The sequence below is a fragment of the Amaranthus tricolor genome, chromosome 6 (genome assembly GCF_026212465.1).
Source record: "Amaranthus tricolor cultivar Red isolate AtriRed21 chromosome 6, ASM2621246v1, whole genome shotgun sequence".
Classification (NCBI taxonomy): Eukaryota; Viridiplantae; Streptophyta; class Magnoliopsida; order Caryophyllales; family Amaranthaceae; genus Amaranthus; species Amaranthus tricolor.
This window is the reverse complement of record NC_080052.1, coordinates 22,462,263-22,482,231: the sequence shown is the minus strand read 5'-3', so window position 1 is coordinate 22,482,231 and position 19,969 is coordinate 22,462,263. Positions and strand designations below refer to the sequence as shown.

Below are 19,969 nucleotides of genomic sequence, written 5' to 3'. Positions count from 1 at the left end.
GAAGCTTAGTTTCTAAAAAAAGTCAGAAGAACCACAATTGCTTTTATTACCTTTTCCAAACAGTAGACATTATTGTCTTCTTCACATTATTCTTTTACATCGTTGATAAAGCTTAATATAAAAAAAAAATTAGAAGATATGTAATTCCAAGTAATACATAACACAATTAACCCCAAGAAAATGAAAATAGAAGCTTTAATGGAACCATAAAATCAGAATATTGTAATTCCACCTTTGAGAGGAGAATGAATAATACCTTTGATGGAAGAGCAACTATTGAGAACTTAAATTGGTGGATGAAAGGAACAAGTTTGAGAAGCCTTGAACATGACAATGGAATCGTAAGAAACCGTTAATGGAAGTTTGAAAAGAAAGTAGTTTCAGAGATCAAGTTTGTGAGAGGAAGTTATGTTAGGAAGAGAGTAAGAAAGTGTAAATGGAAGTTGAAAGGTTACTCAGAGTGATATGAAATCCGCGTGTTTTGAGCATCAGTTTTGTTATTTATTTTTTTTTTTAATTTAAAATTTGGGCTGGCCCAAAATTGACGAGTCTTTTGTAGAGACGGTCTCAAGTAAGAATTTCAAGTAAGAATTTGTGATATTCTTATAATTTATATTGATTGAACAATATAATTCATGCATGGAGCGAATTTCACGGTGAGAATGCCTCACTTAACAATTTGTCATTTTCAAGTGAACGACTAATATATTTATAGGTCTTAAGGTCAACTAATTATCTAACAACCATAACTATACGACTATAACTATCTACAATTCTGTATTTAGACAGCTAATTGTTACACGTACCACTATCTTATACTCCCTCCAATTTACCACTAATGCCCCATTTATTTTATGCACTTTATCCAATATCTTTAATTGTGCATTATTAAAAATTATAGAAAGTTGATATGAATAATCTTTGCATTGAGAGGAATCAAACAAGATCCCACATGACTATATTTTAACTTATAGATTAATAATAAAATATAAATTAAGAATAAGAGATAAATAATCCAAAAAACAAATAAAACGTTAGTGCTGAATTGGAGGGAGTATTAAACAAACTCATAATAAAAATCTTATTATAATACCTTTTAAACTAAACTATTGCTACTTTGAATCATATATTTATATCTAATCAGTTGGCATTGTTGTGAGTGGATCAACTAAATACAACCTTTGCGTACAAACTACAAACAATTTGAGGAATTTGAGGCAAGGTCAAAACAAGATAATGATGATGATAAGCGACAATAACATCCAAATTTTAAAATTGTTTGTTTTGTATTAATTATTCTCATCACTAAGCAAAGTACTATCTATGTATATAGTAGTTTATACTTTTACGTTTCATTTTGTAGTAATTATATATACTTCTATACATTGACGTTCCCTCTAAAAACAAATGAAAAATCGTCAATGACTTTAAAATAATCTTTATTTCTTTCTTGGGTGTAGTCGTTTATAATATGATAAAAAAAATAAAATAATAAAATAAAAAAGTTTATTTCGTTACCTAATTTAGTAATTTAAAATTATGGTGTAAGTTATAATAACCTCCTATTCTAAAATACTTCTAAATATTAGGGGTTGTTTTGCATATGGATGCTTGATGTTGGATGTTGACTTGTTTAATCTAATAGGTTTGATGTAGGAACTTTATACCTTGAAGTAGCGATTTTAAGTCTTTGAAGTAAAAACTTTATCTTCGTATGGTTAAATATTTCAAATATGGAGAACATTAAAAAATAAAGAGAGTAAATTTTTTTTTGTGAAAACATTTTTAAAATTAGGTCAAATTAGATTTAATTACAAGATTAGATTAATGTTAAATTGTTGGATTTATTTTGAACACATCTAACTTCACTTACAATACATTTTAAAGTATATACTCACACACTTTTCGTAATATGCTTAAACTCCAGGAACAATCTAAAAGGGACATAGGACTATAAGTCTATAAGTTTTCTTAGAGTTGAAATTGGCAAGTGTTAGAGTATGTAATACATAAAAACTTAGCTTTTAATCGAGTTGGTTTATTAACATGATATTAGAGGTCAGCGTGACAAGAGTGACAGGTTCGAGTATTTTGTGCCAGATATAAAGAGGATTTGTATTGTATCTATACTTTTAGCCTAAAGGGCCTTTATATGAAAAAACGTGTTAGAGTATATAGCATATAATGGAGCCTCAGTACATTTACCTAGTAATTCAATGTCATGGACATCTCAAGCTCAACAAATTTTCTTGAAAATAATTTGATGTGGGTGTCCACTCATAATTGATCACCAATTATCAAACCATAGAACTAATTAATCCATAGAACTAATTAATCAGTCACTTTATGACAATTAACATTCATTAATTTTGTTTTGCCTTGAAGAAACCTTAAAGTGATATAGATTTGTGTTCTCAATTACCCACCAATCTTTTAGTCATGTTAACAATGATACTTCATATAATAATGTAATGACCAACTAGCTTATCTATCTTGTAAAATTCTAATACTATTTTTATGCTACATTTTTCTTTAATATTTTATTCATAAGCTGGTACTTTTTATTCTCCACTCCATTTAATCATAATGCCTAACTCACTTTTTAAATTTAATTTGATTATCACTATTTTTATGTGAAATAAATTTATATAAGACCTACTCATTCTTGTCGTCATTGCTATTGTTTGTGTTACTTTTTGTCGCATTATTTCTTTTATAAAAATCTCAAATAAAAAAAAATACAAATAATGTGCTTAATACACTATAAAGTATTAAGTACTTGACTTTGTAGTGAACTATTGCCTCTCTAGCATTAGAAAGGTGTTGGGGCCTAGGTTAACCCACCTCATCTAAAAAAGCGTCCATTGTCCATACCCTCAAAACTCGACAAAATCCTAAGAAGCAACCCTAAAGTCAAAACTTTCATTAGGATATAGCACAAATCCTTGGAGCATAATCATTGGTAGTGAAACATCCATAAAAATTCTCATATTATGATTTTTTTTATCGTTCTATGGTTAAAGATATCATTTATATTTCAGTCGTAATAAAAAATACACGATTATTCAATTTCTTTCTCGAATAAATATATATATAATGAGTGTGAATTTATAAAGTAGGAATATTTTTTAAAGTTTTATATAAATCAAAAAACACAACATAAATTTCATGGAATTCACTTTTCAAGTGGAAAATTTACCGATGGGATGGGTATTTCTCAACTTACTTATCCCATGAGTAAATTTTGCTTACCATTCTTAACCATTTGGTGAGAATTTTAGTTACCATTAAGATAACTTTTATAAAAGTCTAGCTGCTATCTATTCTTCAAACTCATAAAAAAATTCATATCAGTATATCTATACATACTATAAAGAAAAATTATTATAGGTACTCTTAAGTTTTTTGGATTCTCAATGATTCCCCCATATTATTATTATTATTTTGTCAAAAAATATTAATTATTTTAATTTTTCCTTTATTTTCGAATCTAAAAAACTACAAACTAAAAAAAACTAACTCATACACCACCTCCTTCCCCCCCTTCTACCTTCCCACCTCAGTCCTTACCCTAATCTAGCCACCACCTACCAAATCAGCCCCTTCTCACCTCTGGCGGTCTGGCCAACCTTATTGCATTTATTTATACCTATCAAATTAGACTCTTTTCAGTTTTACTTGTTTCTTTTCGATGAAGCAATATCTTCCTCAAAAGATTTTTCTGAGTATTTTTTTCGAGCCGAGTGACTTTTTAGCCGCATTTTTTTATGAGTATGAGTTGTCGTCTTTATTCCTTCTCCAGAGTAATTATGGTGTTCTATGAGCGGGATACACCGAATATAAGGATGATGATAAAGTTTTGATATTAAAAGGATGACTATTTTTCAAATTTTACATTGTCTCTCTTGATTGAATTTTCTTTTCAAGCTTACTCTAGTTGTAACATGGGTGGATTAAATTTTTTTAATAAAAACATTAAATAGCTAGAAAATACTAATGTTAGCATTTATTTTTATCTAACTATTAAGTACACCCTCAAATTTGGGGTAATCGATAAGCAATGTATTTTTATTTGAAAGCAACACTTAAAAAAAGAAAGAGAAAGCGACACTTTTATTAATAATAATGAGCAACAAATTCTTAGAACGATTCAAGAATAAAATTATATATCAATAATAAAGTAATAGAAGTAGTAGTCTAATATTGAATCACAACCCAACATTAATTAGAAAACTCTTATAACGTTCTTTTATATATATATATATATATATATATATATATATATATATATAAAGCATGTGAAATTCAAAAGTATAGAATGAGAATCACAAGATTAATGTTATATTTTATTAGATATAAAAAGATAATAAGAACTCATTATTATATACTTCATCCCTTCGTTTTTTTTATTTGTCCATTTTACTTGTTGTACATTTTTTAAAGCAAATCTAACAAGATTAAATTTAAATTTCTCTCTTTAAAATTGAATAAACTTAAAGGGTATAAACAAAAAGGAACATAAGGTATATTGTTTAATAAATTTTTTGTTTTATTACTACTCTCCTAAAATAATTTTAATTTTGTTTTTATTATACATGAATGAACAATAATTAATATACTCAGCACAAGCGTCTTATTTGCAACTTGCAAGTGTTTCATTTTTATCTAATGGTGATGATAAAAACTTTTAAATTTTAATTTCTACATAAATCGATTCATATTTTCTTTAATTTGTGTAAAAGTGGAGGGGCGTCCGTCTTATTTTTTAAAGGTTTTTAAGAGTGAAAAGGAAGAATTATAGAAAAAAAGTGAGGTTATTATCAAAAAAAAGTTTAAAATAAGTAGAATAAACTAAAATAAAAAGAGGTGCAAATTTAGAAAAACAAAGAAAGTATTATATAAACATATGTTGTTGCAACAATTAGAGAGTTATAAGGAGTATAAACAGAAAGTACATATGGAAGCTAATTATAAGGAATTAAGTACATAGTCGAAGCTAATAATAAGAAGGAATTAGTTGTAACTAGACCAGTGCAATGGGTCGGATAAGGATCGGATCGGGCTCCACTTTAAACGGGCCCGGGCCACATCTAACAAAATATGAAACAAGCTTTTAACGGGCCGGGCTTAATGGCCCACCCGACCTGCCCCGTTTATGCTAATTCTTTAATTTTTCTTGCACCACCATTTTGATTGAGATCTATTACGCCTTATAGTAGCATGATTCTACATGGAGCCTCAAACCTTTACAAATTTGTGGTCAGTCCAGAGATTGCTTTAGTTCATTCTACAATATTGAACTAACAATTGTGCAAATTCCAGGACAACCAAATGGATTATACAAAGACGACAGAATGTCATTGAGAAAAAGGCTATGTTGACCATACTTCAGGATTGACTAGTTTAAGTGAAATTCCAGAAGAGTAATTATGGATCATCTAACTATTAATTCAATTAACCACGTAGAGTAAAACTCCAAAGGAGTAAAGCCCGTATAGGGCCCGTAAAAAGCCTGCTCTATATATAGTAAAAGTTGGCCCTTCAAAAGCCCAACCCATTGAAGGCCCGACCCGTTGAAAGCCAGTCTAATAAAAGGTCGGGCCCGGAGGCCCAGGCCTCCAACCCGTTGCACACCTCTAGTTGTAACTAATGTTATCTTAATTGAGAGTTTTTTGAGAGGGAGATAAATCTCTTAATGATTTTGAATTACTTTTCACTTCAATTTAATCTTCTATTGGTTTTGAACTCTTTTCTTTTTTAACGATGGTCTCACTCTTATTGTTTTCATCTAATCCAAAAATTTATACTCTTTTTTTATGTTACTACTTATTTTTATCATCCACTTATTTTTTGTGTCATTGTCACTAAATTCCATCCATTTTGCACGAACTATAAAACACAAATTATAAGTCCGTCTTATGGTAAAACGGTCTCATAAAAAACAAATTGAAGTGTAAAAGTGAGTAAGAGGGACCAAGAAACTACTTCCTCCTCACATTTCACTTTTAATTTGTATTTTATTCTTTATCTATAACTTAAAACATAGTCGGGTAGGATTTTGTTTGATTCATCTGAACGCAAGGATTATTAATTTTAATTTTTTTTTTATAATTTTTAGCTATGAACAATAAGAGATATTAATGCTTCAATAATTGCGTTGACAAATGTGCTCAAACCAAATAGGTAAAGTCACTAAAATAAAGAATGATTTGCCTAACTAGTGCTGTAAAAGAAAAAAAAATACCCATTTTGGGGTTCCCCAAAATATATTTTCCAAACTAGTGTTCATTTAAAAACAAAGTTATTTGATTGTGGTTTGGAAGCTTCAAACCTTTTAATTCTATGCAAAGCTAAAATAACCCAAAATTAAATTAGAATTGAAACTCTTACCTAGCAAAATAGAATTCCAAAATAGAATTCCAAAATAGTTTTTATTCTTATTGTTATGTTACAGTAGCTTTTGATGTAATACAATAAGTTAGTTTTACTTTTTTTTGTGTTTGTTTTCTATGACTAGTTCCGTTGGTTTTAGCTTTTTTTTTTGACTTTCTAAAGAATATTTTTCTATTTTTTACATATAAAAATTTATGCTCATTTCGGTTTATTTCTTTGATTAAACTTATTTTTTAAAGTTTACTAAAAAATCATTTTGTGACTATGATTGGGTATCAAAAGTCTAATTTAATTAACAAATAAATTAGTTATGCAACTTAGTAATAGTGAGAATTGAAAATATTAGTACATTCAACAACATAAACAAACTTTTTTATATAAAACATATGTGTGTGTGTGTATATATATATATATATATATATATATATATATATATATATATATATATATATATATATATATACATATATATATATATATAAAATTAGAAATCGGTTATCTAGATATCCAGTTTTGCAAATATCTTGATCCAGATCCGATATCCGATCTATAAACCTGATATCCAGTCTGAATTATCCGATTTTCAAAATTCGAATAAATTATCCGATTTTTAAAATCGGATCAGATACTTTTGAGCACCCATAACTATTGGTTCTCTTTTTTAGTTAGAATATTACCGTTTTGAGATTTTACTTTGTTTGTAGGAGAATTATTTTGCTTTGGATAGAATTAGAGGTTTGAATACTTCTAAATTACAATCAAATGGCTTTGTTTAATTGTTTTTCTATATGAACATTAGTTTGGAAAATAAATTTTGGTGAACTCTAGAGGGTATATTTTTTACTTTTCTAACACTTGTTAGGCAAATCATTCAAAATAAAGAGAGTATAATATAGAGATTTGTGACAATATTCATCATAAAAAATATTCAAAATATAATTATAATTTTATTTAAAATAGAAGTTTCACAATTATAGAAAGTAAACATGAAGGTGGCGCGAAATTAACGACCAATTCCTATTTCAACGGCCCCCTTTTTTCTCTTTACAAACTGAAAATTTTCCCTTTTTTTTTATTTTTTTTATTTTTCTATATCGTTCTTCGTCTTTTCATCCTCAACTGTTCTTCATCTTGCTCTCTCTTGTCCGTCATAAATCCACCGAAATTCTTTTCCAAATTAAACCCTCTGTTTTTCAATTCAGTGATCAATTCCAATTTCCAATGCAAACTTTGATTAATTTCTTTACTAATCGAGGAAATTCCTGCCTTAATTAACTCAATTAATCGAACAAGTTTTGCGCCGAATCTCTGATTTCTGATCAGGTAAGTCTCTTGGATTCTTTCAAATTTGTTTAATAATTAGGGTTTTGATGTTATGCGACTGAATATTTAGTGATTTGAATAGAAATTAAGTTAATTAAGTAGCGGATTTGGTGTTTATGTTGGAGAGAAAGTGGTTTGTTGTCTCGATGTTTTGGCGTTTTTCTCCCTCCTCAAATGTGAGGCAATGTGTGTGTCGCTCTAGCGAGGAACATTAATCTGCCAAATGCATGATAGATTTTAATTGAATATTATATTTCACGGAGAAAAAGCCAGTATAAGGAATTATAAAATATAGAGGAAAATTTGTTCTTATTTGACGCAAAATCAGAGTGTAAATGCATTGAATTCTGCTCCAAAATCTGGAAATCACAAGTTGAGAAGGTCAAAACTAAATGATTTTTTTAATGTCCATTTTCTTTTTAAATTGTCAGAATCACAAAACCTTGAGAACTTAAATTACTAGTATTAGTTTTACAGTAACTTAATTACTCTCTCCCGTAACATTAATTCATGATTATGTTAAAAAGAAATATTATAGAAGTATACAACTATAATAAATGCTAGAATTTTATCCTCCAAAGATTGATGTGATTTTATTATATATTTAATTTTAGTGTTCAACCATATAAATTATTTTTCTTTATTTATTTTCATTTTCACCATCTCAATCTGTAAATCTAAATCTTTCATATTCTTTATCGATCTTGCCCTTCAGGTCATCTTCAGCCTTGTCCACTCTCTTTTTGATTCTCATAAATTATTACTTTTTATCTTCCTTACTAATCGACTAATTAACATTCATCTTTACACATGTCCAAACCATTTCAAACATATTTTCATTATCATATCCTTTCTTATATCTTATCCCTATGATAGTTTTTGACAATTCCTAGCTTTTGACCTAATACTAGTCAATTTTTAATTGTTTTTTTGTTCGAAAGATTATTTTAAATTTTTTTCGTTAGTTGTGGGTTTTGGTTGATTTAAGTTCATGTATAGAGAGTCTTATGGACAATGATCTCTGATACACGTGGATATTCATCTATGTCTCCACCTTCCACAACTCCAAACAATTAAGGATAGGAGTATAGATTATTTTTTTAACTTGCAAAAACAGTTAGTTTGTGATTAATCTCAAGATATTCACTGCTAATCCCAATATCGCCTTGCAAATTGAGAAAATTCCCACTTTCTTAACAATTTATTAAGAAATGGTTTTTCCTTTTTTAAAATGTATTATTATGTCCAAAAAAAATCATGATGAATAATATATCTTTTAATTATTTTATAATAATTTTTCGTTGTCTGTCTAGGATGATAACAAAGAGAAAATAAATTAATTTGTTTTTAAAGAAAATATAGATATTTGATAATAAATGAAGAAAGAAAATAAATTGTGGGAATAACATTAAAAATAAACTGTATACATGAATGAGATTAAAAAAATAATAATTTATTGTTTCAAAATAAAAATAATATAAAATACGAGGGACACATAAAATAAAAAATAATACTAAATAAAAAAAAATGAATTACTAACTGTTAATTTAACAATAAATAATACTAACTAATAAACGTATTCTCTTCGAGCATTCAAAATTACCTATTATATGTTAAACGGGCCATTTTATACAAAAATAAATCAATTTTTAAAAATTCACCACCCCTCCTCTTCAGTCCTTCACCCCACCCAATCAACATAATTTCTTAATCTTTGTGTGTCATTTTCTTTAATGACTAAACTCAAAGGACTTGGAGTATTTATTAGCTTTAGTTTACTGAATTGACTTATAACTTTTAGCTTATTGAGTTAGTTTTAAAATTTAATTGGGGGATTAAATTTTAAATTAGCTTTTTACTAAAGTGTTTGGTAAAATTAGCTTGATTTAATGGAAATGTTATCATAGTCAGAAAGAAATGAGGAATAGAGTGAATTTAGTTTCAATTTTAGAAGACTATGGTTATACATTATTTTTTTTCTTCTCATCGTCTACTTTTTTCACAGTTTTTTAAGCAAATTTTAAGCCTTAATATCTTTAAATATGCATAATAAAAAATTATAAAAAATACATAATAAAAAAAATATACGTTAAGACGAATCTAATAAGTCAATTCACATGAATAAATTTTATATTCTAAATGTCTTAAAAAGTTTAATCAAATTTCTCTTTACTTAAGATGAAATTTTTTAAATAGGAAGAACATTAACAGAGGTACTAGTCAAACTTGAAAAAATAAACTTTTTAATCCCTTTTTTCATTTTATATATATTAGAAATAAGCTTTCTAGTACCAAATCTAGTGGATTTTTACCAGAAAGTGTAGGGTGATTAATGAATAATGATGATCATCCCATTGGGCGTTGGCATCCTTTATTATCATTGATATTCTCTAAAAAGACAACAACTTTAACCCAACAAATCCATGATTACAAGCTGTAATTGCTGCATTTAGAAGTTTAATTTGGATTTTAATTATCTTTCATAAATTTAGAGGGAAGGAAGACAAGAAGAGGACAGGGTAGATTTGTAAGTTGTAGCAAAGCAACAGAAAAAGAGAAGCATGAATCCTAAATAGGCCAGCCTTACTACCCTACCATGGCACTCCCGTGAGAATGACAGAAGCCTTTGCCCCCTTCAACACTTACCATTTACTTTGATATGTTCAAAATTGACCCAATTAACGAAAATTAAATAAGACTCAACTTGATCCAAAATAATACGCAAATAAAAATCAAATCAAAATATTTACATACACCTAAAATTTAAAATTAACCTGACAGAAAAATTCATGCCCAAAACCTGCTCAAACGCCAAATGTATACCCTAGACTTACCCAACCCCCAAGACTTACCCATTCATCACAATTCACAGGAATAAAACAAGGAGAGTTTAAAAAAACACTTGTTTATCCTGCGCCACCTGCCCTGTTATCCTACACTACCAGGTCTAATTTCAGTCATCACTTGTTCTTGTTCTTGTTCTTTCCATTTGCTTATGGTCCCCCTAAACCCCCACCATCTCCATCTTGTCCCACCACCGTTTTCTCTCTCCTAGTTATCCAAGGGGAGTCCTCTAATTTGAAGGGTACCCCTTACTCATGACCGTTAACGCGCAATTTCTTTACTTTCTTCTCTTTTTTCCCTCTAATTTTTAGACCTCTTTATGCTTCCCGGGTTGTTCTTTGATCATTCTTCCTCACATGGCTTGATCTGTATGATTTTAGGAACCCAATTCCTTTAAATTATCAAATCACAATCAATCAGATCTGGGTTATGCTCATAACTCATAAAGATGTAATCTTTTTTTAACATTATTATAAATACTTTGCTTTTCTTTTATATCTCTCATATCTGTTAGCATCTTACCTTTTTTTATCTGGGTTTCCGAATTAATGGCAGATTTTTGACACCTCAAAATAAAAGAAAGGATCTTCATTTTGAGCTGTGTATTACTTTTGGTCGGAAGGTGAATGTAGTATCATATATATGAAAGCCTGCAAATTATGCACATTTGATAAAAAGTCCACCAATGTCGTTTAATTTGGGTTGTTTGAATGGATGTATTTGAAGTCCTACAAGTATTACATAAAGAATCAGCTGTGGATACCAAAAGAAGACTAGAGAAAAATAATGGAATCACCACAACACGCAGGTCCCGGACCAGGGAAGTTAGTTCAAGATATAAATCACCTACACCTACAAATTCAAGGCGATTTCCTTCACCAAACCTTACCAGAAATTCTAATTCTTCACTGCCATTATCAGTATCAAAGAGGGCTTTATCAGCAGAGAGGAAAAGGCCTTCAACACCTCCATCACCTCAACCATCGACTCCGGTTTCGGATACATCAGTAGAATCACAGTTATCTGCCAAAAAGATGATATCCAGTAGGTTACCAGAGGTACTATGGCCTTCTACAATGCGTAGTCTTAGTGTTTCATTTCAATCTGATAACATTTCTATTCCTGTTAGTAAAAAAGAGAAAGAAAAACCAATTACACATGCCCTTTCAGATCGGACTTTAAAGTCATCTCCCAATGTAGCTCAAAAACAGGCTGAAATGACTGCTTCTCCTAGAAAACCAACTCCTGAGAGGAAAAGGAGCCCTTTAAAAGGGAAGAATTCATCACATCAATCAGAGAATTCTAGACCTGTTGAAACTTCACAAGCAAAGTTGATTGATCAACATCGATGGCCTAGTCGAACAGGTGGGAAATTATCTGCAAATTGTATGAATAGAAGTGTTGATCTTACTGACAGAATTGGTAAAGTTCCCAGTCCTTCAATGCATAGTAATGGGACAGGAGCACCCTCACTGAGAAGAATGTCAGCTGAAGGTATTACTAGGCCTTTACATAAAACTTCCAGCAATGCTTCTGATCAATCAGAATTTGATGATCATATTGGGAAATTGGGGTTGAGGATGAAATCAGTAGATGATAGTTTTTTGAGGATTTCTGCGCAGTCCAAAGCAGTCAATGGTCCAATTTCTTCGGAAAGATCTGGGTCAAGGTTACCTTCACCAAGTAGGGTTTCTGTTTCTAAAGTTACTCCTAGTCCTTCGAAAACGAGACCGTCTACTCCTACGCAATCTAGAGGGACAAGTCCTTCAAGGATTAGGCCATCTAGCCCTACCCGACAATCTAGTAGTGCAACTTCAGTGCTTAGTTTTATTGCTGATATTAAGAAAGGCAAGAAGACTAACCAGTTAGAAGAGGTTCATCAACTACGCTTGTTGTATAATAGACATTTGCAATGGAGATTTGCTAATGCTCGAGCTGAAGCTGCTCTATATATCCAAAAAATTACTGCAGAGGTAGACAATTTTTCATTCTTTGGTTTGTAATGATTCTTTGTTCTTTATGATGATAAAATGTTTAACATTTTTGCTGCTATAACCATCAACTTAAGCTTAAAATCGAATATTTACATAATATATTGTTGTCTAATAAGAACTTTTAGAACAATGTCATAAATCTTGTTAAAAATAGCTTCACATAGCCAATTTAACCCAAGGTTATGCTTGAGGATATTTTAGTGGTTAATGCTGTTGTAAGTGGGATATTTGTGGAGAATCATGGGTTAAGCTAGTGGTTGAAGGCTTCCCTTTGACTCTTGTGACAAGGATTCAATTCTAACCACCTAAGGGAAGGATTAGTTTTCCCCTTCCCTTGTCTGTAGGGTATGGGACTCACAGGCCTTACCCCGATCAAAAGAAGTAGGACATTCGTGGTTGAAGCAAGAATTTTTATTGTAGTTAGTATTGCATTTGCATTCCATATCTTTGAATTGTAAGCTCCCATTACTTTTTCCTGAAAGTCAACCGCAATGTGTTTGATGTTTGTTAAGCTTGCATTTTGTTTTCATGGAGGTAAATTTATTTTTTTGCAATGCAGCAAACACTGTATAATGTCTGGGAAGCAAATTTAGAGCTGTGGGATTCCGTGATAAAGAAGCGCATTGATCTGCAGCAGTTAAATCTTGAGCTGAAGCTAAATTTAGTGTTGAGTGAGCAAGTAAGTCGTGAAGCCTTAAGACCGATTGATCTATTTCATGTATAATTTTATTCACATGCATTTTTCAGCTAGATTTTACTTCTCATTGTTATGTTTATGAGGAAGTGTTTCATATCAGTTAACTTATCCTGGAGAAATTTGAAATAATCTTTGAAAACATTCAGAAAGATTCTTTTGAAACTTTATTCTTTAAAAGAATCTCTTCATGTGAACTTGGCATCCAAAGTTTTTGCCTGATGCTATACCTTTTCTGTTTGATATCTTAGATATGCGAGTAAGGTGAACAGATAGGGAATTATGAGCATTTCATATTTTGGTCTATGTTTAATGAATGTATGTCTAAACATCAAATAGTAATAAACCAACAGATTTACACCCCTCAAAAGAAAAACCAAGACAGTATCAAAATCTCCCTGAAAAAATTGTAGTGCATAATCTAGGAGAATGGTGTCCTCGGCACCTTGCATTCAGATTCGTTCCTTCTATGTGAATTTCTATAACCATGTTTCAATATCAAGCTATTTAGATCTAAACTGACAGGCAAGCATTTTTTCTACTCACTCATTGATGCCAATTCCCTCTTTTCCATTTATTGACGATACTGATTATCAGATGGCATATCTAGAGGATTGGGCTTTACTTGAGAGAGACCATTCTACTTCTTTGAATGGAGCTATCAAAGATCTCGAGGCTTGCACTCTTCGGCTACCTGTTACCGGAGGCGCGAAAGTATGGCATATATAGACTTTTGAAATATTACCAGTAAATACTATTTACTCTATTTTTTGTCTTAACTAACATTTGGAGGAATAATTATTTTTATATTTTTTTAGGTTGATATAGACTCATTGAAGTCTTCAATCAGCTCTGCTGTTGATGTGATGCAAGCAATGGGTTCTTCTGTCTGTTCTGTGCTATCAAAGGTAAGGTTGAAACCAGTTTGTGTTTTCTTGTTCTGCTCTGAATGCCTTCAGCTACTTGTGTGAGAAGTTGATATATTCGATATCACTCATCTAAAAATCATATTTGTATCCAGTTTTCTGGTTTTTTTATATCGGCTCTAATGTCAATGTTGATTAGTAGTACTGTAGTAATATAAAAAAAAAGTTCTCATTAAATTGAAATTATTTTTGAGAACTTAAATTCTCACTTTCCGGTTCTTTACTACCCTTTCAAGCGTATTTCTCAATTCTTCAGTATTCTCATGTGCTTGCCGCCTGTGTCTTGTTTGTGTGTATGTATATGTGATTGCCATGGAGGGCGTAATGTTTTTTTTGGTTCACTAATTGCACGGGACCTGGATATATTTGTTCTGCTTCTCATATTCAACTCTTATGTAAAAACCCTTTTTCTCATTAAAACAATACTTCCTTCAAGCTAACACTTTCACTTGAGCTTAGCTTCATGCTTTTACTGCTTACATGATGTTGGAAATGAATCGAATCTCCTTAGCTTGTTATATGGTGTTTTAAGGGATCCTTTTTGGTTACAGTAATTTATGTAACCCTTTTCTTACCTTGCTTACCTCTACATGTGCAAATTCTGGCAATGTCTTGTTCCCTACTAAGCAATGGGAGTGTCACTCTCTACATATATTCCACTTCATTAAACCTGAATTGACTGACTCAAACAAAAATAGTAACTTATGTTAAATTGGTCGTTCCTACTATTTATGTGGATGTTAACTTGGCTACATCTGTGGATTTTTCCTGCCTGTTTGATGGATTCCTGACTAGCTGCTTTGCTTCTCATACAATGTACAGGTTGAAGGAATGAGCGGCTTGGTCTCTGCTCTCTCTGAACTAGCAGGACAGGAGAGGGCCATGCTTAACGAGTGTGAGGCTTTATTGGGTTCAAGATCCGCGATACAGGTGATGATAGCACAAAATATTTAATACTTGTTAATAAGTTGCAGCTTGTTACTATAAACCTTCCTTATCTTATTTAGAGAATTAATAAATGTTGCAAATCATATTATGCTCACATGCTTGCAATAATGCATTAGGACATGCAGGAAACTTCAGCATGTCTTATTCATTACCAGTTTATTTTCTTCCGGATTCTTGTAGCTTTACTGTTCATAGTCTAGTTTTTTATCCTGCGTAGTGTATATTGAAAAACAAGACTGCATCGCATTGCATCGGTCGCGCTGTAAAAAATCATTTTTCAAAAAATATTTCCTGTGTTTTAAAGATGTAAAAAACCCGCATTTTTTGTTGTTTCATGGGATATCTCACGCTTTCAACCAATATCTGACATTACGATAACCGCATCACCGTGTTATTACGGCAATCATGAAAGTTACCAATGACGGCAGTTGCTGCAGTTCAGAAACTATAGGCCTGATGTTTGTTGTTATTAAGGTTATTAAGTGATAATAACTGCTTGGCTTTTTCTTCATAGTACGTTTTAGGCAGTACTTTAGGTAATAAGTGCATTGTCTCTAAGAAACTACTAATAGCTTGTTCAACAAACAAACTGCCCTTTACCAGTTTACTAACTTCTCAATGATAAGGACAAAGGAAGATGCACATCCTGCCACCTAACATACCTATATAAAGATCTCTGATTTGAGACTTGAATCTTTTTAAGCAAGTCTGTCAAAGATCTACTTGACCTTCAATTCCTGTGGAGATAGTTCACCTACTTTACTGTGTTTTCTTGTACCCTTCTGTCCCCTTAGTTTTGTTACACTTTCTCTTTTGAGCCCTTTATTTGATTTTGCTATCTTTTATCTCTTACTTATTATCTTTGTGTATTTCTTTGATATTCTCTATGATCCATTTAATTTGCTACGTTTGCTATAAAAACTCTCACATCGAAGATGCAAAAATAGTAATTTCAATGGGACGTAGTAATTTTCTTCAATCCACTCATTCTTTTGTCTTGTTTATAACTTGATAAGAAAGCGAGCTCTAGTTTTGTATAACATCTATTTGGCTTATGGGCAAAATATAACCTCCTAACCTCTGTACTTGAAATTATTCATATATTTTTTTGGTAGGAATTTTTCTCCTGTTATAGTAACACCACTGATTTTATTATATAGAAGTATAAATTAATTATTTTAACTTAAAAATTGGTGTTTGCAATACAAAAAATCTCCGACTTGCATATTTGTACTAATGACTTATTAAATTATGTGCACTGCTTATTTATATGAAACATGAAATTGCGTATGATGTTTGCTACCAATAGTCAATTGAAAACAATCTCTTCGTTATCACTAACGGTAACGGGCATACATCGGACCCCTCCAACCTCATTCTAAGAGTCTAGGCAAAAGTCACTTTATGGCGTTGGGATAAAAAAAAGTTGTAATGCCTCAGTGTAACCATTATCCTCAACTCAGCCTTAAAAATAATCCCCTGCATGTGCTCTGCTCTTATTTTACTAAACTAATACATTACAGGACAATTAAGGAAAATGGTTAATAATCAAAAGTCACCGAAAGAAGCCGAAAAAGGGTCATACACACTTTACCTACTGTTGATTAGCTTTGATCATTAAGGTGTCTGGTCTCATCTAGTCTAATCTATGTTGCAACTTTTCTATCCATTTAATCATACTTTTTGCATCAGCAGTTTTTTTATTAGCTTTTTCTGAATATTATTTCTCTTTTAATGATGAAATCTTGATTTAAATTGTGCAAAATATAGGTCAAAGAATACAGTCTGAGGACGCAGTGTATACAATCACAACAAGATCTAAACAAGACAAGACATCCCTTATTATGGGCAACCTAATTACAACTTCCCAACTCCTTTGTGGTGCTTGGCATGGTGCAAAAATCCGATTTTAGTCATGCTCGCAATAACGGTCCTAAAACGGATTCTGTGGCCATTGTGAATGGTTTTTATGGTTGCCTGGTAAGCTTGAAAACCGTTACAATATGGTTATGATAAGTAATGCAGGCGATGTTTTGCACTATAGTGCTGAAGCTAACCATTATTCTCACTCGCAACAGAAAATCGATTCTCACCACCTAAAAAAAAAGGATTAAGTTACCCTTTTCTTTATGTGTAGGAAGTTAAAAGAATGTAAATGTTCATTCCTCTTCTCTCCATTTCTTTCTCTATTAGGTTTTTTTGTCTTTTTCTTATTTATGTAGTTGGAATCATAGTTTTTTGTATTAGCTCTCTTTTCACCCTGCATGTAATTTTTGTATCTCTCAAAAGGGAAAAAATTTTATCTGAGAAAAAAAAATTAACTTAATATGAAAGGAATATAGAAAAGTACATGCAAAGCGTGATTTTGATGCAAGAGAAATGGCTGAAGTGTATATTTTACTGTTCTCTTTAAACATTCTTCCCTTTTATTCAATTTGACGTTTCAATTATGTCTGCCTATAATAGTTAAATGCATTTTATATTTAAAATTCGTCTTTATATATACTCCCTCGTCCCTCCTATTCAGGTGAACTGTCCCATTTGACTTTTCACGGATTTTAAGAAAAGTCAAAATGGAACCCTAAAGGAAGAGAGAGAGTAGTATTATGGGTTTTTAATTGTAAAGATTAAGGAATTAATGATTCCCACCAAATTCCCACCAACTTAAAAGCTGATTTTTTTTGGCACCAAAAGTTTGAAATTTTTTTCGCCACAATTACATCGATAATTTAATTAAGTCCTAAATTACATAATTAAGTCCAACGTTTACAATAATTTTTGGAAATTACATAAATTTTTCAAGAGTACTAAAAATAAATTACATCAATTACGGTATCTCCGAGAGCCTTCTCAATTCTTCAACAGCTTCGGTATAGTTGCAGTCGTTACTGATCATGTGAGTGCGAATTTTTTTCCGATCATTGACTTCAGATTTTCCAAATTACCCAAAATATGCATTAATAATTTGTTAAATAGCCTCCAATTTATAAATAACCAATTTTTCAAAATGGAAAATATCATCACAGTACCCACATTATTTTGAAACCCAAAATTAAAATGTCCAAAAAGAAGGAATTGATTACATAATCAGAAACTGCCGCCAACAATTCAAGAAAATTCCCAAAGCACACAGCCAAAATTTGAGAAAACAGAAAGTGTGGCGCCAAAAATGAAATGCGCAACAAGAAGAAAAAATCAATCATAACATTACAAAACAGAAAGCATAAATAGACAATGACAATGGTCATTTATTACACAATCATCTAAAACAATGGCTCCTACAAAAAACTTAACTACACAACAAAGAGAATCCATAATGCAGAAGCTACTGTCTGCATTAAATAAGAAGGGCAAACCAGCGCAAGGCACAATCAACGCACTTGCGATTGAGTTTGAGGTTTGTAGGAAAACAATTACACGATTGTGGAATGATGTCAAGAAGCAGATGACAAACAACACCACAGTCATTAACCTCAACGGCAAGAGATGGGGGAAAGAAGTAGCAAACAAAATAAAATTTGATGAAGAAAAATTTAAGGCAATCAAATATGAACTCAAGGGTACACAGCATTCAGTAGCAAAGCAGATGGAAGTGTCACAATCAACGGTGTGTAGGTGGAAGAGGAACAAAGTAATAAGAAGGCACACAGACGCAATCAAACCGGCTTTGAATGAAAACAACAAGTTATACAGGTTAAGCTTTGCATTATCTAAATGTGAATACAATGAACAAAATGATGCATTCAAGTTTAAGCCATTTACTAACGTTGTTCACATAGATGAAAAACATTTCTATATAACCCGAGAGACACAGAGTTATTATCTAGCTCCGGGTGAAGTAGAACCACATAGAGAATGTCAATCAAAAAGGTTCATACCAAAAATCATGTTTATGTGTGCTGTAACAAAGCCTATATTTACAACTGAAGGTGATGTTTTTTTTGATGGAAAGATAGGCATTTGGCCATTTATTACACAGGAGCCAGCAAAAAGAAGCTCAAAGAACAGGAAAAGGGGAGAGATGGAAACTAAGCCAATACAATCAATCACAAAAGAGCACATTAGAGAAATGCTTATCACTAATGTGTTGCCAACCATTAGGGCAAAATGGCCTGCTGAATTATCCAAGCATATTTACATTCAACAAGACAATGCCAAACCTCATATAGCACACAATGACAGAGGGTTTTTAGAAGAGGCAATGAAAGATGGATTTAATATACAATTAGTGCAACAACCTCCAAATTCCCCTGACATGAACGTGCTAGATTTAGGTTTTTTTAGATCAATTCAAGCTTTACAATATCAAAAATCAGCTTACAATGTTAAAGAGTTGCTTAAGGCTGTGAATAATGCATTTCAAAATCTGAGTCCACAATGTTTAAGGTTTGTATTCATAACTTTACAAGCTTGTATGATAGAGGTCATGAAAAAACAGGGGGGGTTTGACTATCACATTCCTCACATGAACAAAACAAAGGCAGCAAGGGAAGGGACTTTACCAGATTACCTCACTATTGACAAACAATTGGTTGTGGATTCACTTCAATATTTATTCACAAAGCTAAGTACAGAAAAAATGAATCAGCTTGTGGAACTCATTGGGTATGCAGGGGGATATGAAGAAGGGGATTTGAATGTAGAAATGTCAGAAGTAACCAACAACCAAACTCAACAAATCTCAACAGTTGCAACAGCAATCATCGTTTAAGCAAAAGAACAGCAACCAACAACATTTTTTGGGACACAGAGGAAAGCAACAACAGCACAGAAGATCAGCCAACACAAGCATAACCAGCACAGCTTCATTAATGAAATGTAAATTCCTTTTCAATTTGGACATATTT

The 19,969-nt window shown here is 31.4% G+C and overlaps 2 protein-coding genes across 4 annotated transcripts; both read left to right on the top strand.

Moving 5' to 3' along the window:
• The first annotated feature begins 7,441 nt into the window (after positions 1-7,441).
• LOC130815254 (AUGMIN subunit 8-like) lies at positions 7,442-17,582 on the top strand. 3 transcript variants are annotated; one of them, XM_057681658.1, is made up of 7 exons: positions 7,442-7,716; positions 11,116-12,533; positions 13,114-13,233; positions 13,846-13,962; positions 14,067-14,156; positions 14,997-15,104; positions 16,893-17,582. In XM_057681658.1, the coding sequence occupies exons 2-7, from the start codon at positions 11,271-11,273 to the stop codon at positions 16,977-16,979; spliced, it is 1,785 nt and encodes a 594-aa protein (XP_057537641.1). In that variant the 5' UTR covers positions 7,442-7,716; positions 11,116-11,270; the 3' UTR covers positions 16,980-17,582. The 3 variants fall into 3 exon arrangements, with proteins under 3 accessions (XP_057537641.1, XP_057537640.1, XP_057537638.1); XM_057681657.1 differs by lacking the exon at positions 7,442-7,716 and adding an exon at positions 10,627-11,010 and having other exon boundaries at positions 16,893-17,503; XM_057681655.1 differs by lacking the exon at positions 7,442-7,716 and having other exon boundaries at positions 10,627-12,533; positions 16,893-17,503.
• Positions 17,583-18,393: 811 nt separating this feature from the next.
• Positions 18,394-19,833, top strand: LOC130815683 (uncharacterized). Its single transcript, XM_057682170.1, has 2 exons — positions 18,394-18,960; positions 19,102-19,833. The coding sequence occupies exons 1-2, from the start codon at positions 18,394-18,396 to the stop codon at positions 19,831-19,833; spliced, it is 1,299 nt and encodes a 432-aa protein (XP_057538153.1).
• Positions 19,834-19,969: the final 136 nt, after the last annotated feature.